The sequence below is a fragment of the Poecilia formosa genome, unplaced genomic scaffold (assembly GCF_000485575.1).
Source record: "Poecilia formosa unplaced genomic scaffold, Poecilia_formosa-5.1.2 Scaffold92, whole genome shotgun sequence".
NCBI lineage: Eukaryota > Metazoa > Chordata > Actinopteri > Cyprinodontiformes > Poeciliidae > Poecilia > Poecilia formosa.
Genome location: NW_006800031.1, coordinates 765,180 through 791,312, shown reverse-complemented (window position 1 = coordinate 791,312; position 26,133 = coordinate 765,180). Strand labels below are relative to the sequence as shown.

The window sequence follows — 26,133 nt, the reverse complement described above, 5'->3', positions numbered from 1 at the left end:
TCCAACGAGCCAGTCAGGACGCCATGTCTCCAACGCAGAGTGAGCTGTTTAGTTAAAGAAAAATAAAGATGAATCTCAGAGGTATGCAGTGAATGTTTTGTCACACGTAGTGAGAATGGATCAGACTGTACAAATGGATAGACGACAACAATGTTTGGTTTTGGTGTTAGTACTGACTCATTGTCAACACTTTTTGGAGCATTTTTATTTTAATTTACCTGACAAATTCAAACATTCAAACTATATTTTAAAAGGTTGTGCCATACTCCTGTATTCAAAAATACAATTTTTTTCCATAATTTTTTAGCTGGAAACATTTTTTTTTCTCACTGTCTAATAATTTTGGTTATTCTGAATGATATTGTCCGTTTAGAAGACCAATTTGCACCAAACTTTTCTTTCACAGCTGGTATTTTTAGATTTGCTTCAACATTTCCATATAATGTTTTTTTTTTTTTTTTTTTTTTTTCCAAGTAGGCATCTATTTTATGAAGTGCACCAGTTTCTCATGCAGCAAATCAGCGACACAACATGATGCTTTCACCCCATACTTCCCAGTTAGGATGGTGTTCCCAGGCTTTGGCAACATTCAGACTGAAGTGACCCAAATCCGCTTCTTTTTTTTATTTATTTATTTTTTTTAATAAAGGCGACCCACTTGGAAATGTGGTTCTAAATACGATATCTATCCGACCTTTCCAAATGTGACCTGAGTCTGAAGGGCCAGGCCGCATTCATCCGACCTGAACGTCATTGATACTAGACAAACGTCAGTATTCCGCGCTCTGATACGCGCAAGCGGGAAGAAAACCAACAACCATGGCGGGCCGTAATGAGGATTAAGTTGTTGGCTTCGATCGGATGACAACTTTAAAATCGTAAAACATGCTCCATCCTTACCATCCGTCTCTACTTCCTCAAACACTGAGCACGCTCGATACGTGTGACGTAATTACGTCCTCTATTGAGTATACGGGACACCTTTAGGTCGTTTGCTGTTCTCATCCGGAGATCACATACAAGTTGCACATGTGAACGACCAGACAAAGAAATCAGATTTAACAACCACAAATAATAATAATAAAAATAAAAAGCAATTGAGCATTTAGCCCTGCAGTGTGAATGTAGCCTTACAAGTGTTCCCGTTTTTCCTCCAAATGGTCATTATGGTCAAACAGTTCCACTTTAGTTTTGGACATGTCTCCAAAAATGAAGGTCTTGGTCACTCTGTACATTTTCAAACCGCATAATGGCTTTTTATGTTTCTTTTCTTCCACACTGAGTGGCCTTTCAGTCATATTGGACATGTTTCACTGTGGATAATGACAGTCTCATCAGCTTCATAATGTCTTTAGCTTTTGTCCTGGAATTAATTTCCACATTTTGGACAAGACGTTCCTGGGCGGTATGACGGTTGGACATTCCCATCTAGTCTACACTTGCATATACTTGTTTGAACAGATGAATGCAGCACCTTCAAAAACTTGAAAATTGTTCACAAGGATGAACCAGACTTGTTCAGCTACACAGTTCTCTTCCTGATATCTTGGCAGTTTATTTCAACTTTCCCATTATGTTAAACACAAAAACAGTGTTTTCTTCTTCTGTAGTTAACAGCAGCTTGCATCCATCAATGTTGCACTACTGTCATCTCTTTGACTTTATTACTAATCATTTCCTTTCCTCAAATTCTCTTGATGAGTCAAGTATATTTTTGGCTTAGTAACTACATTTTCAAACTTCAGTTCCCTATTACAAACTCTTTTCACTTTCAATAATCTTCTTTGACTCACATATTTCCTGCCTCTAATAAAAACATGTTCTTTTGTTTCTGTAGTATTACACCAATTACATAAACCAGTAAGATGCTTCCCCATCTGAAAATGAGTGCTATTCAATAAACTATAACCAGTTCTTATTCTATTTATAACAATCTCCTCCCTCCAATTTATTCATCTAATTCTTGTATTTGGAATCCTATACAAATGTTTCCCTTTTATCTCATTATCCCACCTCATTTTCTATAACTTATTACGTTCTTTCCCAACTATATTTTTGCTTCATCAAAATATCTACTTTTTGAACAGCTTTTTCAGTCAACTTATCTGATATTTTGGTAAACAAAATATCTACAAAAGAAAGCAGTTTGTTTCAGATGTGACTCCAATTAACACAAATGTGTCAGTTAACCTATCAGAAGTCTCAAAAGTCATGACATCTTATAGGTTTTACCTCATTGTTTAAAGAGACAGTAATTATTCTGTATGTAAACTTAGACAGTAAAAAATATATCTGAAATATTCTTTCTCTCAATACTGTGATATTTAGCAAATAGAAATAATTTAAGTAATTCTAACTGACCAACACAAGAGAAATTTGGCCTGATTTGATTTCAGACAGTGAAGAAAAAACATGTTTTTTTCCCCTCTTGATAATAAATAGATGGTTTTAATTTAAAAAAACAAACAAACAAACAAACAAACAAAAAAAACTAATGTTTTCCAAAATGAAAGCTCAAACAAGTCTTAAAACATACTTGAATGACTGAAGGACAAGCTGAGGTTTACAGACCCTGGGCTGATCACCTTGAGGGTCAGAACAAAACACGCGAGTCCTCGTGAAAGATGGTACTGAGAGAACATCCTGGAGGCTAACAGGAAGAAAAATAAAGACAAGGCTGCTCCTGTGTACTCATAACGCCCTCATTGGTCATTTATCTCTGGAATAGTTTTTACGTCAACTACAGCATCGTGTGACCTGATCTGTTCCTCAAAAGTCCAAAGCATTTCAGCTGTGGGTTTTACAGTCAAAACAGTGACGCAAAAACAAAGAGTCACACTTTTAATTATTTCCCAATGTTTTATTTCAGAAGGGAGTATCCCTGAATTCACAGAGCAGTTGTGCAAAGGTCTTTCTCTATCATTTGTTGTGAAATGGAGATTAAACAACTCCACACAAGGTTTTTAAACCAGTGTGCAGTCATGCTAAGTCAAGGCATTTTTTAAACCCGATTTCATCACTGCCACTTGAAAATGTTCATAGCTGTGACCAAACCAGGCCAGCAAACATTATAGGTGGGCAGAGATAAAAAATAATATATGTATGTAACAGGGTTTTGTTAATATTGTAGATGTGAAGTTTGTCAAAATTGGTTTATTTATTCTCCAAATTATTTTTGTTTAGCCAAAAAGTTATTTTTTCCTGACATTTATTTAACATTTACCTTACGCTGCTCTTGGCAGTTGGTGGCAGCAACCATTAACTAATAGCACTTCACATTTTTCTGTTGTCCTATTTATATTTAAAATCTGTGGAGACCAAATAATGGTTGCCATCCAGCCCATAGACGTCATATACGTAGACCCTCATGGAGCGCTACGTAACAGCGTCCGCCATCTTCTATGTGGCAGCAGAGCGATCGGAGCTCCTTAAGTCCTGTGCTGTGTGTTTCAACCGTTTTACGAAACAAACTGGATTCATTGGCATTACCTTTCACAGGTAAGGATGAAAGATCAGAATTACTTGACTTTGCAGCCAGAAATTCGCTTCCAAACAACCGAAAAATATTTCCTATGTAGCTAAATTGGCCCGAAATAACCGCTGGTTGTTAGCGTAGCAGCTAACGTTTTCACACTGTTTTCTAATGAGAGAGCTGATGAGAAACCGCTGTTAGAGGAGAAGTTAATTAAAAACCAGGGGATTTAGTGAGGAAAGATCAGTCAGGATCAGAGCTGGAGCTGCTGTTTTTCAGTCTGTTTCCCAGCTCAGCTTCACCATGTCGGTATTTAGCTATAAAGATGCTACGAGACAGAGCCCAACATGCTGAAAATGTCTTTTTCTGAATGTGAAGGAAACATATTTTCACGTTTGGATAATTTCTCTTTTATCCTTGGCTTTAGCCTGTGAACCAGGACGTCTCAGAAGTCATTGGAGTTCTCCCAATGTGACCAGCAGACAGAAGCCCTGTGGCCAGTGTTCCCAGTATAATAAATAAATGTTTTATTCTTTCACTTTTTGTGTATTTTTAAATATCTCAATCTGAAGTATTAGTGTCTTAATAGAGCTTATGTAATGAAATAAAAATAATTTACTCTGTTAGAATTGTTTTCACTATTTGCTGTCAATAGCAGAGTTGACATAGTTTAATATTTTTTTCTCTGGAAAAAAGTAAGAAAAATATGTAGTTTAATGTTTGAGTTTTTCTGCAAACTGAAATATACAGCTTCATCTAATGATTCAAATTTTAGGTAACAAAGAAATTAATTCACTGTACATGTCCATTTTATGTAGGGGGAACATATTATTTCAGGTGGCTGAAAGAGCTAAAATATTTTGTTCCCCCATCCTAACTTTGGCAAAAAAAGAGCAAATGTTATGAAAGTCACAGGATTTGTTGTTGAGTGGAATCAACGCAGTAAAAGACTTTGCGGATAAATTAATTTGTTTCCATTTTATAGAGGGGGAACAGATTTTATCAGGCTGCTGAAATATCCATTCTCTCCTCTCCTCCCCCCATAACTTTGGGGAATAAAAAGCAACTGTTTCCAAATTCTCAAAAAATATGTGTTATTATACTAGACATTTCCTTAAACCATTAAGCTGTCATTTTACATTAGAACGGGATTGACCAAAAAGTTTACACTCTTATCTTTTCAGGAAGTCTTTATTTTTGTGCCCTGCTATCAGCCAGCTTCCCCCCTCCTTTATCAGAAATGAAAAATTATAAATGCACGCTACGTGTTGGAAACCTGCGTTTGTTGACTGACTTGTCAGGCTTAAGAGACAAAAGCTGAAAAAAAGATCGATTCTCTTCGCGTTTAAAATAACACAAAACAGCGTAAAAAGACCTCCACACAAGACCTCGTTTATGTATAAACGAGGTCTTGATTAAACTGAAAGTTACAACACTGACATGATTATATGAGTAGTTTTTACCGAGAAATCGATCAGAAGCGCCGTGAAAATGGTCAGATCCGCCGGATCCACTTCTCTGGCTGCAATGCGCGCTCCCGACACAGGGGGAGCAGATTTTCACGGGGGAACAGAATTTCTCACAAGACCGGAAATTACCTGCGCTGTTAACAACGGTCCTGAACTGCGAACAGAACATAGGCGGCTGTTAATGTTAATTAAATATTTGGAAGTATGGCCAACACGGTCTGAACGGATTCTTTCATTTCCTCCGCCGCCATTGCTAAAACTACAAGCAGACTACAAATTCAAAAACGGCGCAGAAAATCGACGTAATCGTTCAGAGCTTCTTCTGATTGAATGCTAAATGAGACAACAGAAACCATTAAACTTTGCACTTACTTGCAACTTTTATTTTTTTGCAAATACACTAGAAATGTTTACAAAAGCACTGTATAAACATTTGTGCAGTGTAAATTATCAAAACTAAAAATGAATATTACTTTGATGAAATCATTTTGCACCTAAAATGACAAAAAGGTGGGGGATTGTCATCATCAGCAGCAAAACAAGTTAGTACAAGTCAAAGGAAATGTCTGTTAGAATATCAAAACTGGGAGAGGTGGTCGTTACAAATCAACAGGTAAATCAGAGTAACGGAAGGATGGCACTAAATCAGCAAAGGAGGCGTCATTCATCTAAATGTTACACTTTGTCAAGATAATCAGCCTTCCAGTGGACCACTCCAGTTTGACGGAAATGTTAACCACTCAAACACAGCACTGTGTCACTAACTGGTCCATCTTTTACACTTTTGTCTTTTACATTTTCAGTACAAATAAAGAATTGAAATGATCAATAGTGAAATAGGTGGACAAAAGAAAGGGCTAAATAAGGCTACAGACAAAAGGAAAGTAATACAACTTACAGAAACTCAAAAACTTAAATATTACTTGGCCCCTTTAAAGAAACATTCACAATTTGTTTAATTTTTTCCTCACACAACTCCGTATTGCTTTGTCTTACATAACACTGAGATTTTTGCTTTTCAAAGAGCACTGATTACTTATATTCTGCACCAAGTTTTATTTATTTATTTTAGAAAAAGAAAGAGATACCCATTATTTTTTCTTGTTAAAAATTCTTCGCCTTAGTGTAAAAAGGCACACACTCACACGTGCGTTCACACAACACTGTTGCAAATACTTCACATAATAAGTGGTGGCACAATTTTTTTTTCTCTTTTTTTCCCCTCCTTATCAAAGTTAGGCGGTGGCGGTTTAGTGGCACAGCAGTTATCGCAGAGAGCAAACACAGCGCCCAGAGTGGATCGATTGGGGTTATCTTTGGTCGAGCCGGACTCATGGGTCAGCGGAGTGGAGTGCGGATCGGGTCAGCGTGTTTGAACAGGATGACTCTGCTCCCTGGATTAAGGTTTTTCAGGGATATTAACCAAGGTGAAAGACTATGAACTGTGAGTTTGCACAAGGTGGTAATTGGCTGCATGCATGGAGCGAACGCATCCAACTTGAAAACATTGACTTTTGGCTCAGAGGTTAAATACATACTTGTAAAACTGTTCGCTCAGCACAAATAAACGTAAGAAAATGTCTTTTTGGGGAGGATTTTGGTGCACCTTTTGGGAAAAAAAAAAAATGCAGAACTAATTTGAATTTTAGTTGGAAATATAATAGATGATGCAAACGTTGCTCATCCCCTTTAAAGACATTTAAACCGACTAATAGCTCCCAAGATGATACATATGATATGCTCAGATCCTCTTTGTTTAAATACACGAGTGATTTCAGTATGATAGATTTGGAAACAGTGATAACTAATCGCTAAGTTTAATAGATGGCAGCAAGCTTTGGGCTTTGTGCTCAGGCTGGCAACAGAAAAAAAAGCCTCCAGAAACCCAATGAGAGCACAAGGTGGTGAATACAAATACGAGTCCATAGGTCATGGCAATTTTAGCAGCAGTAACAAATACAAAAAAATATCAAAAAGAAGACACTCCAACTGGTGTCTGAAAGCAGGTAACAGAGACAAATCTTTGAAATGTACTGAATACAAATGGACCACTTGAATTGAAACAATCAGGACAAATGACGACAAAACATTTCCAGGCAAAGTACAGGACTTTTTTTTTTTCAGGTTGATAGTTTTATGGCCTTATATCCTCTCGCTACCAGAGACCGCTGGAGGGAGTCTTGACAAATGTGGCGGACACACAGAGAAGACGTAAGACAAACAGTGATTCAAGTGCTGTGTGCTGAGTTTGCCGAACGCCTGCAGCTCCTTGGCGAACTGAGTGAGTGCACAGCGGCGAGCGGCACGCCGGGGTCCCGGTCTGAACACGCACGGCACCTGACAGTGTCTCTGACAGATCAGCTGCAAATACAAAAACAAAAGAAAAAGAAAAAAGAAGATTCCCGCAATCCAAATTGTGCTTTTCATCTCTAATATGTAGCAGTGAGGACGAGGAGAAGCATCGACACCAGAGTGAAATTAGCGTCTCTCGGCACGCCTGTGACTGCCAGCTGGATTTGGTCAGAGGTATCTCAGTTAGTTCCCCTTTAAATATGTACAGTAGAAGTGTTCCCAGCTTATCTGAATACGCTGAACCCTGGTAAGGCAGAAACAGGTTCAAGTTTCCCTTGTAAGTCAAGTTGGTGTTTTATTCCTTTTTTTTTATAATTTATGAATATTTTTATGAATTTTAAAGCGAAGACGCCTCAAATCAGGGATTTTCACTCTAAGTAGTGTTTTAAGGAAAGAAAACCTGGGAGAAAAGGAGAATGAAAATCACGAGTATTTCAGGTTTCATACTAAACTGTGCCTGCATTAGGAAAAAGACAGTAGTCCATTTAAAAATAAAGGTGCGCACACAGATTCACCGACTCATACTGGAAGTGCAATGTGAATAACCTGCAGGTGCACTAACTCATCTTGGAAAAAAGGCTCAGTTGTTGGTTTTTTTATGCTTTCCTTACAAAATATACTAAGTTTACGTTTGCTTGCAAATCCGCTAACTCGCCTGATCCCAGGAGGTTTTCCAGGTTTGTAAGGGATTTTTAATCTGACGGCTCAAAGTTTTCTCCTCTCGCAGTGCTGACAGAAAACGACTAACACCCACCGTTGTTCGAGTTAAAGCGAAACACTGAGTTTCACCAGCGGCGTCTGCCCAGAGGATCATGCATCCGTGTGCAAGGGGGACGACTACGCTAAGTTTTTAATTTTCCCTTAGTAGAATTATGGAGAAAGCATTTTTGCATTATATTCCTGGTTGAACCCAACCATTTCCAGTCTGAAAAGTCCCTGTGTTCAGGGTCTGCCAGGATGGAAGTGTTTACGCACGGTGGGGGAGGGGTTGGTTGTGTTGCAGTCCTGCAGGCAGGAGGATAGACGGCCAGAAGAGTGCTCAGGAAGAGGATCAATGTCTTTGTAGGCTAAACGATCTCCGGGGTTTGTGTCGCACTGTGTCCTCCCCCACCCATGCTAATGAAACAACCCACAACCCTCCGGATCTCCACGCTTGGGGAGAGGAATCCTCAATCAACACTTCTGGGCCTCCACCGGCGACATGGCAATGTAGGAGCCGTTCTTCATCGGCTGGTTGGCCGGCTTTTCTGATGAGTCGTCCAGCTTGTCGCTGACTTGCGTGTATGCGGTGTCGTCTTTCGCCGTCTGAGCAGGAAGAGTAACGTCAGTGCAAAACAACATATTGTTGGCATAATGTCCAGCCCCATTTTAAACATCAACATCACAATGGAATCAAATGCTTTGACTTGAAATGTTTTACGGTACAGTTCAAAAACAAATCAAATAAAATGGGAAAAATTACAATGGAGGTGAGAAACTAATGTTTTGATAAATGAAAACAATTAGAAATGAAAATTTGCAATTAGAGATGCACTGAAAGAATGACCGACAACTGGAATCAATTGGTTTAAAGGTGGCCGACTATGCTGCCTTGAACAGGTTAGGATAGGTCCATCATCTGTACAAACATGTTCACTTTTTTTTAACAAAATTATTCTTAGACAATGAGTCTGGTCAGTTTTGCCTATTTTGAGCTCCTGTCATAAAGAGCTGTTTTAGGGCATCTTGTTACTTTAAATCCAAATAGGCTGCTCCTGACCACGCCCCCCACTCAACATTTACACTCGCATGAAAATGGCTGCAGCAGATGCACATTTATACAACCGTATATCTTTGAAAAGTAGAAGTGGAGCGTTCTTCACAACCAACAAGAATGCAGCAAGGACGGCAAGTCAATAACAAAACACTTGTTTTTTCCAGCAGCCATTGTACAGCAAATACTGCAGTAAAACCAGGTGACCAAACGTGCTGGAGCTCAGCTTGGGTTGCTAGGTAACGGTGGAGCTTTGCTGGAGTTGCTAGGCAACAGGCAGTGCCCGCTGATTTGTGACATTACACTCAGAAGGTTCTTGAAAATGTTTGTGTTTTTTTTAAGCGTTTTGGCTGTTTTTAGAAGCAGTAGAGATCTGAATGGAAGTATAAAAACGTGCGAGAAGTGAATTTGGCGTAATGGGTCTCCTTTAAGTGTTAGCTTGGCTCTGATTGGTGAACTAAAAAAATACAATATTCTTCCAGTCAGTGAAGGCGGCATGCCTGAGCACTACCAGGTGTGTTCGCGGTCACTGAGGGAAAAGACTGACAGTTAGTCGCTTTCAGTGCAAGTGATGACAGCCATTTAAAAGGAAGCCATAATTTTTTACACGTCGAGACATGTCACTGGTTTATTGAGGCTGTGAGAAAACGAGAGCGAGCAAGACTTTCAGCAGACAACAAGAAGGCTTAGCAGAGAAACAGCAAAGTTGCTTTATTTTATCCGTTAAAGTGTTCAACCTCAGCCAGTCATGGAATATGATGGGTTTGGAAACGTTGGCAGGTCTTTGAAAACCTCAGTATTTTAGTAATGCTAGCCATGCTGATCGCTATTATATGATGCTAAAGCTGTTTTAATGCATTTATGACAAATTAGTTTATCAATAAATGCACATCTCTGGAAAGCTGGGAAATATTCTGAGTAATTCATTTTTCTGAATTCTTTAAAGTTCCCATCTTATATTTTTTTAGGATTTGGGTAAAATCTGCAACAGCAGGTCGGAGCTTATCCAAAAGAAAATTCTTATCAGTGCATCCCTTCCAGAAAAGCCACAAAAATGTTAAAAAATGAGAATAAAAACAAAGGGAAACTGAAGACTTACAGTGAAAGAATGAAAAGCCTCGGTAAAATCTATTCGTTTAACTTCATTCTAAAAACAGAAAGGACAAAAATAACGGGGGTTAAACAGAAAACTTAAATCAGAACATGGTTAATAAAACATTGCAATTAAGCATTTCTTAAGAGGAAATACCCCAAAAATCCATGATTTAGGGAATAAACCGAGCTGCTTAGCATAGCAGCGCATGCAGCAAGATAAGAAAAAACAAATCCATCCTGGTAAAAAAAAAAAACTCGGCTGATAAAGTTTTTGTTTTAACTTTAACCTGGTCGTTTCTGGCGTTGAAGCTAAGCTAGGAAAGGCGGATGAATCCGTCGGCATCGTTTCAGCTTTACGAGGTCATAATCGGTGAAAACGTAAAAACTCCCTCTGTGAAAATAAATCGTCTTCATCTTAAACTGCAGCTCAAGCCAGGCTTGGTGTTCATCAGGTGGTGCGTCATGACAGACATTCCTCAAACAAGCCGAGTAAATACCAGCCTTTGCCCTTTTTTAAGTTGCTCATTTTATAATAAACTCCGATCTTCAAATTATAACATAAGAGAAAATCTTTTTTTCTCCAATATTTTTATAATTTTTTCTTATATTACTTTAGTGTGAAGGCCTTCTAATAACATATGAACAGATTAATCAAAATAATTTTTAAACCCCGTTTTTTCTTCATTTTCCTTTCAAAAACATTTTATTACAAGATAAGACATGTGGTGACTTGTGGCTTTACCAACTTGCACAACCTTCCAACCAGTCACGTCACTAAACATCAGATTGTGAAATAAATCTAAAGAAAAAAGAAGGAATTGTTTTTCTTTTGTGGCGATTCATCCTTGTATTTCTCAGCCCTTTGTCTTAAACTTTGTGATGACACAATGATGAACTAAGTTACTGCAGGTAAAACAGGACAGCAGTGGATGCCGCTGCAGGTTGAAATCCAGTGGACAGTACACTGCAAAAACACAAAATCTTACCAAGTATTTTTGGTCTTTAGTTAGTGTTAATATCTTAGTACACTTGAAATAAGACTTAGAAGTACATTTTCAGCAAGTTGCATGATAATATTAATATTGATGAAAAAGTACTAGTTCCACTGTCAGATTATTTAACTTATAACAAGACTTTTTTCCTGTATTATGAGTGAATTAATCTGCCAGTAAAACAAGCATTTTTTTATTCATATTAAGGATTGTTTTACTTAAAACAAGCTTGTATAACTTGTAAAAAGTTACTTGTAAGTTAGTTAGTTAGCCTTATTTCAGGTGTACCAAGATATTTGCTCTTGAAACCAGACCAAAAATACTTAAGATTTTGTTTTTGCAATGCATTGGTTTTACTGTGTAAAAGATTTAATAATTTTTCCATATTCTCCCCTATAACATTTTAATGGTCCTTTGTTTTTATCACACTGGGTCCATTTTTCTGAGAGCAGGAAGCTCTGTGGATGACCTAAAGCAGCCAGGATACCCAAAGCATCAGAGAAGCACGTCAGAGACGACAGCAGCACTTCCAAATTCTTCTTTTGTTATCTGAATTAAAGTGATCTCAGACTCTGTTGAGGCTACAGTTCAAAACCACGCATCAGTCACTGCTGGAGATAAGAGGGGGGCCATCAATCCTGAGGTTACTCTGGGTTGTTAACCTACAGCTGTGCAGACTCAAAGGGAACTGAGATGTTTTTCTTCCTTAATTTGTCAAAAAGTGCATTCACTGCTAGAAAACTTTAAAAAGCACCATGAAGCACTGCAAAATCACAAAATTTTACCAAGTACTTTGGTTTCTAGAGGAAATATCTTAGAACAGATGAAAAAAGACAAAACTAGCTTATGAGTAAATATTGAGCAACATATATGAACTTGTTTTAAGTCAATAATTGCTTAAAATACTTAATTACTTTAACTTATAATATAGGGAAAATGTCTGAACTGGAAAATGAGACAATGCAACAAAATCTCCCACAGGACATGAGAGTTAGTCCTTAATTAAGAATACTTTTATCAACTTAAAAAGTATTTAAAAAATATGAAGTTACATTTATTAAAAATTGCTACAAAGTAATGTGAGCAAAACCCTATTGCTAAAGACTCAAGTAGAGCATTAAATCTGGTAAAAACGTCTTGTAATAAGTTAAATAACTAGTACTTTTTTCATTAATATCAAGGAATTATTTATATTAAACAAGCTTCTATATCTCGCTGAAAAGTTACTCGAGTCAATTTTTGTCTTTTTTCAGGTGTCCTAAGGTATTTGCACTAGAAATTAGACAAAAAAAAATTGATAAGATTTTGTGGTTTTGCATTGTGTGACATTTTACTACTGGAAGAGTGAACACATTCAGGACTGATCCTGAAAATAAATTACTTCCATCTGATGTTACTGTGCAAGACTGATGGAAAAGATCAGACTTTTACTGATGATCTATTTTGGTTTTTTGCTTGTGTCAGATCTCAATTAACTGAGACCTGACAAAGATATTCGCACCTGGTCTGATGAAGGCTAGGTTCACATTTGAATCAAAAATACTTGGTAACATTTTGTGGTTTTGTAGTGACCTCCATTAGATCCAGAATGCTGAAAACTGCTCAAGCTGGCTTTACTGCCTACAAATCATGCGGTGTGTGAGTGAACGTGTGCAGAACTTGCAGCTGCCGAGTGCAGTTTGTGCAGTAATATGCAAAAGTACAAAGTTACATGTACTTATCAGGTGGAGGCTGAATTAGGGCCATTGTAGATTAAAAAAAGGAGTAAACGTCTGCCAAAAAACTCAGAAATTTTGAAAATAAACTCAAAAGTAAATTTCTCAGTTTGAAAAGTTTAAACTTTGCTAGACAAAACTCTAAATGCCCGAGTTTCTTTCAAATGTCCAAATTCTCCAAAGAAATTTGGAAATTAAATTTAATTAAAAAAAAACTCCAAAAGTTGAAAATTTTCTATTTTTTTTTTCACTCAGAAATTTCCAGTTTATTTTCCAGAAACTTTCTGAGGTTTTTTATAGTAAATTTTTAACTCTTAAAACTCAGAAATTTCCTAAGTTTTGCTAGAACATTTCTGAACTCAATCACAACTTTTCCGATTTAAAATATAACCATTTTTTTAATCTACAATGGCCCTAATATGCCGTGGTAGTTTTGCACTGCGAGTTAATGTAAGCAGAAAGCCAAATAGCAGTGAAATGCAGAGCAAAGTTTCTGTTTCTTACCTTCTTCTGACGGTTCCTGCAGAACACCACAACAAGCACCAGCAGCAGGATGATCCCCAACCCCACGATGAGCAGCGGGAAGTTTGAGACGAGAGTGACGATGAGGAGCAGCGTCCTCATCTGAGACGCAGAGTTGTCATCGATGGTTGCCGTCTACATTTGGAGAGAGATAAGGTTGATTTGTGGTTCAGGCGACGTTACCAGAACGTCGGAGGTTCGTTTCTGAGTGTCTCACCTCGTTGACAAACATGATGGGGAAAATTGTCTCGTTGATGAACTTTGTTTTACTGAAAACAAAAAGAGACGGAGGTTAGGAGGAACATCTGGCACAACATGCTGCCTGGATGTTGACAGAGTGTTGCAACAGGAAAGTAGGTCAGAGTTCAACAGCGAGACTTACGGGAAGCCCGGGACTCTCTTCAGGATGATATTGAGCTGAGCTCTCTTACAGGCACGGATGGGAACACCAGTAGTCTGCAAGAGAGCCGACAAGCACATTTCCTTAATTTCTACACAAAGGAAGGAAACTGCCACAAAAAACATCAACATTATGCTAATGATCAATTCAAACGGTACGATTTGAGGATTGGAAACATGGCAACATGTTTGAGCGTATCAGAGGCAGGATGGTGGTGGCAGCGTCATGATATGGGACTCCTTTGTTAGCCTTGTTGGCTTATATCTGCAGGATACTCCTGGCTATGATGAATAAAGGGCATAAAAATAAAATCTCAGGTTTTTTTTTTCCATACTAATTGATGTTTTTCTTGATTTCTTTTATAAAAGTGAAATTACAAATGCCAGAAAACATTTTTAAAAAGTGGCCTTTGTTTCAATCGTCAGAACATTAGGCCTTGGCCAAGAGAATTTCGGTTTAACTAAGAGAAAATAGCAGAATAAAGACGCAATTTTACCAGAAGAATGTCTTAAAATCGCAAGTAAAGTTGTTTTAATGAGAAAAAAAGTTGGATAAAAAATTTTTTGTTGGAGTTTTAATAAAATTACTACTTCACTCTCTTCATATGATTTTATTCTGCAACATTGACTTTATTCATGTTATTAAAAAAGACATAGTAGCCTGACCCTTATATTTTATCGCAAAACTTGAATTCAAAATAAAAATAAATAGAAGCTGTAAAATATGCTTTACTAACAAGATGGCCGCCTTGGCTATGCTGACATCACTCTGAACTATGGAAACCCTAAGAGTTAACTGGTGAATAAAAAAAAAAATATATGATAATCACCTAAATCTTCAAAAACCAAAAATTCAAGATGAGTGTATGCAAATACAAACAATTCTACATATGTTTGTATCTGTCCTTTCATTCCATGTTGATCAAGTCAAAATAAAAAGATGACGACTCAAAATCACAGTAAAAGCAGTGATCCTGATTCAGATGTTATCAGTGGAGGTTTTAACTGTTTGCCGTACCGGCTGTAAATCCAGGTACGTCTCATGTTCCTCCTTGTTGGGGTTCAGCCCGTCGACGGCGTTGATGTACGCCGGGTCGGCCTGGTAGAAGTGAGGGAAGGAAACGACGATGGGAGCACCTGGAAAAAACCGAGACAGGTTGGCGTTTGCAAAACAAATAAAGGTCAGAAAGAGAGGCACGTGAGGAACAATCTGGAGATTTTTCACATCATAAACAAACGCTGACAGCGAAAGATGGAGTGTTCATAAAAGCTCATTTAAATAAGGAGGATTTTATTACAGGGTTTTACATTGACTACTTAAATTTTCCTACTGTACAGTAAAATCAATTCAAACTTAGGAAGAAAGAGCTATTGGGTGCATTACCTACAGCTGCAGGTAATGCATCAACATTAAGCACTGAGCGAGAAACATGAGACATAAACGCAGGAAACCAACAAGTCCTGAGGATTTTGCATAAAGAAATTAAGCTGATTTGTTCATGGAAATGTGCCTCGGCTTCATTTTAAGGTTGTATTACCTATACAAAGTAGTTCAAAAAGATTCTGCAGCTTAAGTTCAGAAAGTCTATAAAACAAATTGAAATGGAGCATTTAAGTGTTGTCCGTTTTAAACAAACGCCTCAACCAAGGCTCATAAAAAGATTAGTTATTGGGCGTCGAGTTAAATATTAAAATGAATCAGCAGAATATGATTCAAGTTCTCAGTGAGTCTGATGCTGCCGTTTTTAATCTAAAATGCTTGATTTGCACATAAAACTGCACTGTCTGTAGCTTCTGAAAATATGAATGAAACATAATGTTATCAATTACCCATTTTCTCCGTTTGTGTTAGTAACAACTTTTCTAAGGTTTAAATGGAAATTCAAAACATAAATTACACCAGAATAAAAGTCTCAGTTTCTACCCTACCTTACTTTTTTACATTTTGGTAAATCTTATCCCGCTTTTTCCCCCCCATTTAAGGAAGAAAACTCCTCCCACTCTGCTTTGCCGTCACTTCTACCTTTACGCACCCACTATAATATATTATAGGTAATTTTCCTACTACTTTACTGCTTCAACACACCTGAATGAAATGAATGGTTCACTAACAGGCCTACGCAAAACTCTATAAAGTTACCAGTCACCAACATTTTCCCCCTTTTGTCTGAACCTTTATTGCACTTGAGAAGTTTTGAGTTTTGTCTAAAATGCAAAATGTCTATATTTTCTGTACAGTTTTGGATTCAAATCTGCTCTGATTATGCAATTTCCTCAAAATATTTTCTTTTTTGAATCCGTATACTCCAGTTAATTAATTACTAAATTAGTTGGCGATTATTTCAATAATCAATTTATTGTGATTAATCGTTTAAGCCCTATACTTAAGAATGAAAATTTAAAAATAAGCTGCAAGCATAATCAGCAAGGTTAAAGGATCATAGCAGAGATTGTCTTTATTACAGCAATCCTACTGCACTTAATCAGTGCCATAAACCCTTCCTGCACAGTCAGCAGAGTTAATCATTGAACCATTGTTGAGTCAAATCTGATGAGCTCAAACACCGGGAATGTCGGCGACCAGGCGGAGGAAAAGGTCGCTGTCCAAAAGAGTGGACATTTAGGAATGAAGGGGGTAGGAAACTGTGTCATGGGGTTGGTTGTGATTACTGGGTCACAGTGTGACCTAGTAATCATCCGGTTGGTCGGGGTCGGGTCATACCTTCTCGACAAACGCTGACTTTCAGCACCCCGGTGCCAAGGCACTCTCCTGCCGGCACGCAGAAGCCGGCGTTGGTGGGATTTTCCTTGGGGTTCATGAGAACGTCGTTGGGGGGGGCGAAGCGGTACGCCTGGATTCCCTTCACCTCCACGTCCTCCACGTACGCCAGGTGAATGGACCTGAGGAACGACAGCAGTGTTGTAAGAACAACTGAGCTGCTTTCTCCCCAAGTGCTCTGGAACTTTGCTTTGGTTGCTAGGTGACGGGCGGAGCTCTGCTGGGGTTGCTAGGTAACGGGCCGGAATTCATTGGGGTTGCTAGGTGAGGACCAGCGTCTGCTGATTTGCAAAGCTACATTCAGAAAGTTTTCAAAACTACAAATTTTCCAGACACCAAAAAACATTAATTCATTGCCAGAAAACAGCTGGGAGATTTTTTTAAGTGATCAGGTTGTTTTTAGAAACGGTAGAAACCCAAATGGGTTAAACCCCTATAGGAGAGTATAAGAACCCAAATGGGTTTCCACTGCAGTAGAAACCCATTTGGGTTCTTATACTAGAAACCCTGGGCCATGGGGAAAAAATTATATTCCAAAAATAAACTCATCAAAAACCAAAAATTCATATACTCACTAAAATCAATTCATTGCCCAGCCCTGCTAAAATTAGAGCGACACTCTGCAGAATGATTTACTGAATAATAAACCCTGATATCTCATTCCTGGTGTTTATACTTTGCTGCCAGTCTTATCATTAGTTGTAACAGCACATGTACTTATCAGTCAGTAAATGACTTCACTGGCACTTCCTTCCATACCATAAACCTGAGCGGAAACCTTCAGTCTCCCCTCTGCCGCCACGCTTTGACTGTAAACAAATTAGCAAGAACAACAAACACACGTGCATACCGGCAGAGGTCAGCGGCGAAGATGTACAGCAGCTCGTTTCTGTCGATGAGCGGGTGGAAGACGGCGCCGTCCGTGCCGTTGATCATGTTGCTCTGATTGGAGGACCACCATGACATTTTCCTGCAGGAGAGAGAAATGAAGCAAGGAAACTATGAACAAGCTTAAGACGTCTGCTTTGTTTACACATTTAATTAGGACTGTAATGTTTATGTTGGACAAAAGAGAAAGTTCACATTTTTAATTAAAGTGACGGTCTGTCTGCTGTAGCAATTTTTATTCAGGTTATACAGATTATCTGCAGACTTAAAACAACATTTTAATCTCTGAAATTTGATGGAGATCTATGCAAAAACTTTATTTTATGACCTTTAAAATAATTTTCACCTTGTATTTAACAGTTATTTACAAACAAGTTAATGACTTTCTCTACTGAAAGTGGAGGTAGGAGGCGGTGCGTCACCAATAATCTTCCTGTGAGAAAGGTTCTGGGAATGGAACCTGCCAAATATTTCTACCCAATCAAAAAGTGGTTTAAAAATCTCAAACTATGTTTTCTTAGGCTGCCAATACATTTCTTGCTCATTATACCGATAAACTTTGATACCAAACAGCTACTTTGACTAGGAATGTTTCATAGAATCCATTTTCAGTACACATTTCACTCTGGTTTCTCATTGGTGGCGCACCTTCTTCCATCTTATTTTCAAGAATAAAGCACGCAAATAATTGCCCTATATTAGAGTATAAGACATACTAAACGTAAATTATTAACTACTCTGACAGAACCTAACTTAAATGTTCTGAACTACGCCTTAAAGATATGAACAAACAATTAATGATTAACTTCATCCTACAATATATTAATATACTTCCAAACTGCAAAGAAGCCTATTAATAAAATAAATCTCTTAGAATTTATTCCCATTCTTTCCTGATTGTCTAATTATAACCACATTTTAAAAAATTCAAATTTAATCTTACAAGACACAGATAAAATCAGATAAATAGATGGATTTTGCTTGTTCATGCTGACTGAGTTAAAACTACACTTTCACCCACATTTTTGTCTCCAAACATTCAAATTTTGCAATCCTTTTTAGCCTAAAAACCAAAGAGCAAAGGTTCTCGCCTCTGTGCGTTTTGAAACAAAGCAAACATGGATATCAGGAACGATGGACGTTTTAGGAACATGCTGACAGCAGAGTTTCATATCATTCAGACCAAAAAGCATGGCTCAACTTGAAAGTTTACCTCAGGCCATTCCAGGTGTCGATCTTTCCGTAATCCAAGTAGTTCTGCTCGCCGGTGTGAAACACAAACTCTCCCTCATGAGTGCCGTTTTTCTGTGGAGGATGAGGAGGAAACAATGTTCAGACATGTTGTGTTGAGGAGCGACACAGCAGGAAGCAGTGGAAGTGCATCTGTCAAACTGTATTTATGACCCTCTAAGGAGGGGAAAACAACTAAAAAACATTCTCCTTTGTATTTCCACTGACAGGTCTTTTAATGCAGGAACAACACACGCTTTTACAAGAGCAGCGCTAATGTTTACGGCTATAAATTCTAATAATTTCATTGTGTTTACAATGTTTATTTTCCTGTTCGAACTGAAACATAACAGAGAACCGAACACGGTCATTTCCGTTCATTTTCCGATCAATTAGCAAAGCTCCATCTGCGTAACCCTGCAGTCATGTGCTTGATTATGTTACCGCTTGTGACAAACTGCAGACGCTGCTCTGTCGATAGGAAGTACAAAATATTCCATCAGCATCAGGAGATGCCTCTTCAAGTGACATTACCACCAACTTCCCCCTTTTTTTTGTCTTTTCAGTAACTCTGAGCAACCAGCAAGGGATACATTTACAAAAACATAGAAAAAAAAGAAAAAACAACCTCACCTTCCACATCAGGCCAAAGTATTCGTCCACATCTGGCTTAAGTTTGCGGATCTTTGAAAGGAGAGGGTCCTTGAAGCCCCACAGAATCTCATGGACGGTGCGGGTCATGAAAATTTCAATGCCCAGGCTGCTTATATACATGGAAACCATGGGCCGCACATAAAAGCTGTAGGAGTTCAACTCGTTCATCACCGCCTTTAAAATACAGAGAATGACGGAAAAACTTCACATTGACACATGGAAAGAGAAGCACCTTCTGTTTGGAATATTTTGCAGTTTTAAGTTCCTGTTATTTGCTTGATTTGGCCTAATGTACATTTATAGTTTATATGTTCAAAACATTATAAAATGTCACAATAAAACAAACATGACGGTGACATGAAGCGAGTCGGTGGAAAACAAATGTCAGTCAAACCAAAGGACAATAAAGCAGACACTTTGTCTCACCACAAATGGGATGTTGACTGTCCTGACAATGTCAACCTCAGGGTCACCAGCCGACTTCTCAGGAACAAAGACAAAGGATTTGGGGTTCAGGGCATAAACCTTTGTGCCATTTTCCAAGAAAGTTACATTTTCCCTTGGTCGGTATTCCCTGGTGTGGACAGGGACATCCGTTAATCATTGTAAACAATGCAACCACTTTGGCACTGAATCACATCCACCTTAGCTGCGACTGGTGCTAGCTGGGAGAAACGTCTTCATATCTTCTTAATCATAAATTAAACAAGTTATTTACTAGGCCTGGAACGATTAATCTGATTCATTATGATGAATCAGTTCTTAAAATAATCGTCAACTAAATTAATAATCAATTAATCGTTAAGTGAAAAAAAACACAAAAATGCCACTTACTGAAAAATCATCATATTAAGCCTAAACAGTACAAAATATTCACACATTTTTAAGATATAAAATACCTGTCAATATGTTTGCATTTTAGACAGAAATGTTTATTTTCTTATTTTAAAAAATGAATTGAATTATTTGTTTGTTTTCACACATTCATAATATTGTATTAATTTGCAGAATGTGACAAATTTTTTTTATCCAATTAATCAATTATCAGAATAATAATCGCTAGCTGCAGCCCCATTGTTAACAAGCCATTGTAAAAGTACTTTTATCCTTTATACTTCTTCACATTTTGCTGTTTTTTGTTATACTGTGTCAGACTAACAAAACTTGAAGAGAAGGGGGGAAAAAACAACATCTTTTATCAACATTTTAACAAATAAAATGTGGAATCAATTTGTGTTTAGCAGCCCTGAATTGATCACTTTTAAAAACCACATTCTACTGAAATTACAAACGCAAGTAGATTAGGAAATCCCTCTGACAGATTTGTCACATTTTTAACCTTTTTAGCAAAACAGCCCAATTTCAGTCAAACCTGATTAAGCAAATTAGTTTTATTTTCACTTCTGCAAAGTACTGTCTGAATAAGTTTGTAATGAAGAACTTATTTGGAAAATTGGTGTCACTTCCTTTTTCTGACATTTCCTCTGGGTGAGAATTATGTTTTGTGAGAAATAAAATAAAAAGAAAATTTTTATTAATCTGTCACTCGCTGTGAAATTTACCTGTAAGTGTAAGGGCCGATCTGTTTAACAGACGCCTTCCCTCCTGCCAAAAACTCCTCAGGATTGGTAACGTTGAAGAAGTAATACTCCATGTAAACAGGTGGGGGTGGGTTCTTCCATGACTCAAACATCTGACTCTTCTCTGTCAAAGTAATTTCCTGTCAAGAAAAAAAAAGAAAAACACACATTCAAACTGAGAAACACCACAATACCAAACAAACATTGATTTGGAAGTGATGCTGTAAGCTTTTGGTTTCATCGTTGTCTAGGGGCGATGTCAAAGCTTTTCACCGTCTTCAATGCCAGGCCAAGAACCTCAAAAACCAAAACGGGAAAAATCTGACAGTGAATCGGAACAAAAAGCAGCAAATAGTCCAACTTCAGCAAGCCTGGGCAAAACCCAGATTTGCAGAGGCACGACCGTATTTGGAGCATCAGCCATTCAAAACTACGTGCGGAAAGTCATAAAACGCCCCCACAAAGTTAAGGCGTACACCCCTCCAGGCGATTTCAAATGGGTTTGGGTTTGAAATCGGGTGGAAAAAGTAAGAAACAACCGGGCGATACATGATGTTTAACTTGAGCACTCAGCTGTGAAGCAGCATGTTCACTCAAGGTGTCTGCTGACTGGAAAAGTAAATCAGCATCTGGGAGGAGAGAAGTGCTCCACTTCCGTGTCATTCCCTCCGAGAGGTGCACTTCACAGAAGCCGCACATTTTGTTTTCTGTGGTCTTTCACAGCCGAATACAGTTGAGGAAATATACCATAAGGCATGTCTAAAGCTTCCTGTTTGGGCAACAACTTCCACCATTTAAAGTGCTCTAATGGATTTTTTTTTTTTAATTTCCCTCTTTGTTGCAAAGTTCTTCACTGGCTTGTTTTTGGAAGCAAACAAAAAAACTAAATTTAAATGAAAACAAAGGTTTTGATAGCAGAAACATCAAAATATCTTTTTATCCTAAGAAAACTCCTCAAATTAAAGATGCACCAATAATCAGAGATTGTTTGGCCAATTTTCCATTGATCAGCTCTGATTGGTGACACGCTACAATAAAACAAATACTCCCAACATTTTCATTCTTTTAATGCTATTCTTTTACATGATAATGTAACAATTCCTAAATTTTTTTGTTGGGTTCAAAACAAGTACCTCTTAAAGAACCTGCTACTGTTCAATCTCTTCCACTGTGTCACAAAATAAAATAAAAATCTCCAATGATCGATCGGTGCATCTCGACCTAAACTCAGATTAAGCAGAAAAACACTGAACTACGTCTTGGTTTAAGACGTTTTCAAACGTTTGAACAAGCGTTTTTTAGTTTAGAATCAGCTCTTTAAAGGGAACTAGAGGTATTTAAAGAGCCGGACTCTCTGGAGTCCTGATGAGTCTGCTTCTTAATTAAAAACCTGAAATGAAACCAGATAACGTTAGAAGAAAAAGGTGTGACCGTCCGCTGAGTAAGAACAAATTACTACAATTTGTTCCTTTTTCTAAACAGTAACAAGCCGCTGCTTTAGAAAAGGCCTGCCTGTCATCTGGCTGCTTCCCTGCAGCCAGCGTTCAGGGAGCCTGAACATGTGACTCCAGCCTGCATGAATCGTTGTGCTTGTCAACCTTGGATAAAGGTCTTTCAAAGGGCTTCGGGCGAAGGTAAAAGAACGGCGATTTATCAGGGAAAATCCTTCCTTTGCCACAAACAAGAACATGAAGCTGTGTTTCCAGTGGACTGAAGGAGAAACGGTTTAATTAGGTTGAAAGTTGAAAAAGACTTCAGCTGCATGACCTTGCTCTTCAAGGTTTCTTAACACCTCAGTGAAAAGGAGTGGCATGAATGGGCGTTTCTTTTTTTTCCCCCCTCTTTTCAGCTTTGTCACTTGAGCTGAACATTCATTTAAGCAGGATAAACAACAAGGAATTAGGTGACGTCTTTGTGGTAAAAATGATGCCCTCAGGGATGAGGAAAGGCAACAAATTCCTGCCACCGTTCCTCCTGTGCTGCTGTACTTTTACGTAAAAGCACATTCGGCCTCAGATTAGATGGGTTTTTGGAGTCCGTTCAACACGTCTGGGGCAAGTCTGATTTATTTGGCAAAAGAGGATTAGCTATGCTGTCATTTCTTGTAACCACCAGCTGCATCAGAGTTGGATCCCTTGTTGATGAACTTTTCTCTTAATTTGGGTCCCACTGAGATGCTGCTGCCCTGATTTGGACCCAAATTTAACCCTGATGTGTCTGAGGCACAGCATCCAAGTTTCTGAAGCAGCAGCAGGAACTTTAACACTTTGATGCATGCTGAACAGAGGAGTATGAGGTATTTTAAAGGGTCTGCAGCTGCCACTAACCCCACCCAACCAGGCTACAAATTCATCAGAATCATTCAGTTCTTACTTATACAACAGCAAAAAGGAAAAAGCAAGACATTTCGCACTTTTAGACGTAGAAAAACATGTCCTATACAAAAGCAGAGGATGCCATTTTCTAATTTCACACTTTTTTTTTTTCCTGCGAAGACTTTGATTTAATGATTGCAGATTTGGACTGCGTCCTGGTAAATACCCACTGCAAAGAGAAAGAATGAAGGAGAGTCAGTACTCCAGATTTGGCTGCCTACTCACCCAATCTCCCTTCCCCCAAAGCTGCACACCTCCTGCCCCCCCATTTACCAGACTTCTACTACTGCCTCCTGTAATCACTGAAGTGAATTAGAATGAAGCCTTCATCCTCACCAAGGGCGCAGCCAAGTACTTTTTGAGAAAGACACATTATAAGCATTTCAATGGATAAATGCAGAAATACTAGAAATTATTTTCTCCCATTTTGGCGCCTCTTCTAGCAAGGCGCCCCTATGCTTCAAATATAGTGAATTCCCACTTTTTGCGCCACTCATCCTCAGAAATGTTTCACTGGTTCACAAATGCCCTCAGAGGAATATCATACAACCTACACATCAAGTTCTAGTCAATAAAAAGCAGAGATACGCTTGATTGAATCAAATGTTGGCACCAGGTGTTAAATATCCTCCATTATTCCCCTTCAGCGTGGGGAGTTGTAGGGGATTCCAAGCACAATTTAAAAACAGAAACCATTTGTTTAACAGCTGTGGAGCTTTTTGACTCCAAAATTATTATTTCATTCCTGCTACGATGGAGACGAACAAACACCAACAAACCATCACTAATAATTCAAATCCAGGGGATAATTATGCCCTGGCTGATGTTGCTTGCTCATCCGTGACACACCGAATGCAGCAATGATCCGTCACTGCAGACCGCAACATTTAAAGCACATTTAAAGAGAGACACACATGGGGGAAATAAAAATGACATGTTCACGGTGACTGCTCACCTGTTTTAGCCGGCTGTTGATCATCGTTTGGAAGACTTGAGCCACGACCAGGGCGATCCCCACGATCAGGAGGTGAGCGCAGACGATGCCGGTGGCGTAAATCGCACAGGATCTCCGAGTCATTATGCCGGTGTGGGGGGGGGGAAAAAACTTCACTGAAGTCGACGAAAACTTCCAAAAATATATATGTAAATTTATATATTTGAAGAAGCACAGATTGAGTTGATGTAGGACCGTAAAAGGGTCGGGTCCGCCGTCTCCAGAGCAGCAGCTGCGGGTTTAAACTTCACTCTTCACCGGGGATGGCGGTGGCGAGCGGTCCTCCAGGTGAGGCTGAGGATTTTTAAATTGTTGGCACTTCTTGTCTAAAAACAAAAAAAAAAAACTAACACAATGTAAACCCCTGGAGAGGAAGAGGAGGACCAAGCTGCTCGGAGACGGAGGTGAAATGAAACAGCGGCTCTCTGCTGATCGGGAGGTAGAAAAACGGCAGCCCACCTCCTCCCCTTCCTCTACGCAGTAGGAAGCCAGTGAGACGACAGCACAGATGTAGAATACTAGACGCTACGCGAGGCCCTCTCAAAATGTTGTAAAACTTCACCAAGCATAGTCTCGGTAAAGTGGTACAATTGGATTGACTGCATTGTATTTTTTATTATTATTGTTTTATTAAAACCCTTGTCATAAACTTGTCAGAATTTGGATAAGTTTATAGAAGTCTGAAAAATACTTATGACTTCTTAACATGATCAGAAACAATAGAAAAACAAAACTAATTTGTGTGCATTTTTCTAAATAAATCAGGTGCAAAGTATTATAATTTTAGAGAAAATAAAAACAAATATTGAGAAACTACAACACAAAAATAAAATAACAAAAACTAAACTTAACATCCTCAGGTGAGCTGTGTAATAACTACAAGAAGAAGGAGAAAAACACTTTGTTTCATGTTGATTAATGTTGCTAAAATTGAATAACAAATAGTTTGGGTTGGTATATTTTTTACAGGTAAATAAAAGTTTAGCAACACGTGTTCCATATTGGTTGATCTGTCTTGTTTTGTGTTGCAGATATTAGCCATCTCATTGATTGAAGGTTCTAAAAAAAACAACAGATATTCTGTAAAGAAAGAAAACACAATTAATTTATTATAAGTTTCAGTGTTTCTTTTATTCAGATACTCTTGAATCCGTATCAACCCTCAACTTGCCACTTACAATATGGCGTACGCGCTGACGTTTGGTTTCCTCTGGGCAGCGAAACCAACTCGTGTAGCTTCTACTAGTGCGTTTCTATAATGACATGACTCGTTTGGGGCGTCTGCATGGGCGGTGTGTGTGTTTAAATAAAACGGAATCAGCTGTTGGAATACGGTCTATAGGAATGTTAATGTAATACGCCAATAGCAGACGCTTTAAAACATATTTCACTTCATATTCCAGTTCATGCAAATGTTAATAATTGTGAATTTTCTGCTGATCCCGTTATTCTTCCCGGGATTATGAATGAATTCAGCAGAGGCAGCGTGGGCTATCACATGGACTCTGTTGGTAGTAGTTACCCCACCTGGGAGCTCTTATATTTTCACTATTAATTATTTTCAGAGCTCAGATGCCATCAAACTATTCATAACGGTTCACTCTGCTCGCGCTGGTAGGAAATGAGCCGGAAGCGCGGTCCGTTAGCTTTTATACAGAAACCGCTACCTCGCCTCATCACGTCGCCTCCTTAAATAGGCACCGCGTGCGAGATAATGTTGGATTCAAACAACCAACGGTCGTTCAGGCGAGCTCTGTGTCGGGCCTCCGATTGGCTGGCGTCCTCACGGACCACCATTCGAGGACCACCCACTTTGCGCTCTGATTGGTCGGCCGGTGGTGAGAGCGATGTGAAACGCAATCGA

At 38.5% G+C, this 26,133-nt stretch overlaps 1 protein-coding gene across 2 annotated transcripts; it reads right to left on the bottom strand.

Annotated features, from left to right (window-relative positions):
- Nucleotides 1-5,982: 5,982 nt before the first annotated feature.
- Nucleotides 5,983-24,706, bottom strand: scarb2a (scavenger receptor class B, member 2a). Of its 2 annotated transcripts, XM_007557835.2 has the most exons (13): nt 24,231-24,705; nt 20,883-21,040; nt 19,747-19,894; nt 19,300-19,494; nt 18,650-18,741; nt 17,399-17,518; nt 16,492-16,670; nt 14,788-14,906; nt 13,753-13,826; nt 13,588-13,639; nt 13,353-13,505; nt 10,146-10,193; nt 5,983-8,598 (listed from the first exon to the last, which is right to left on the bottom strand). In XM_007557835.2, exons 1-13 carry the CDS (start codon nt 24,351-24,353, stop codon nt 8,467-8,469), a joined length of 1,593 nt encoding a protein of 530 aa, XP_007557897.1. In that variant the 5' UTR covers nt 24,354-24,705; the 3' UTR covers nt 5,983-8,466. The 2 variants fall into 2 exon arrangements, with proteins under 2 accessions (XP_007557897.1, XP_016529738.1); XM_016674252.1 differs by lacking the exon at nt 10,146-10,193 and having other exon boundaries at nt 24,231-24,706.
- Nucleotides 24,707-26,133: the final 1,427 nt, after the last annotated feature.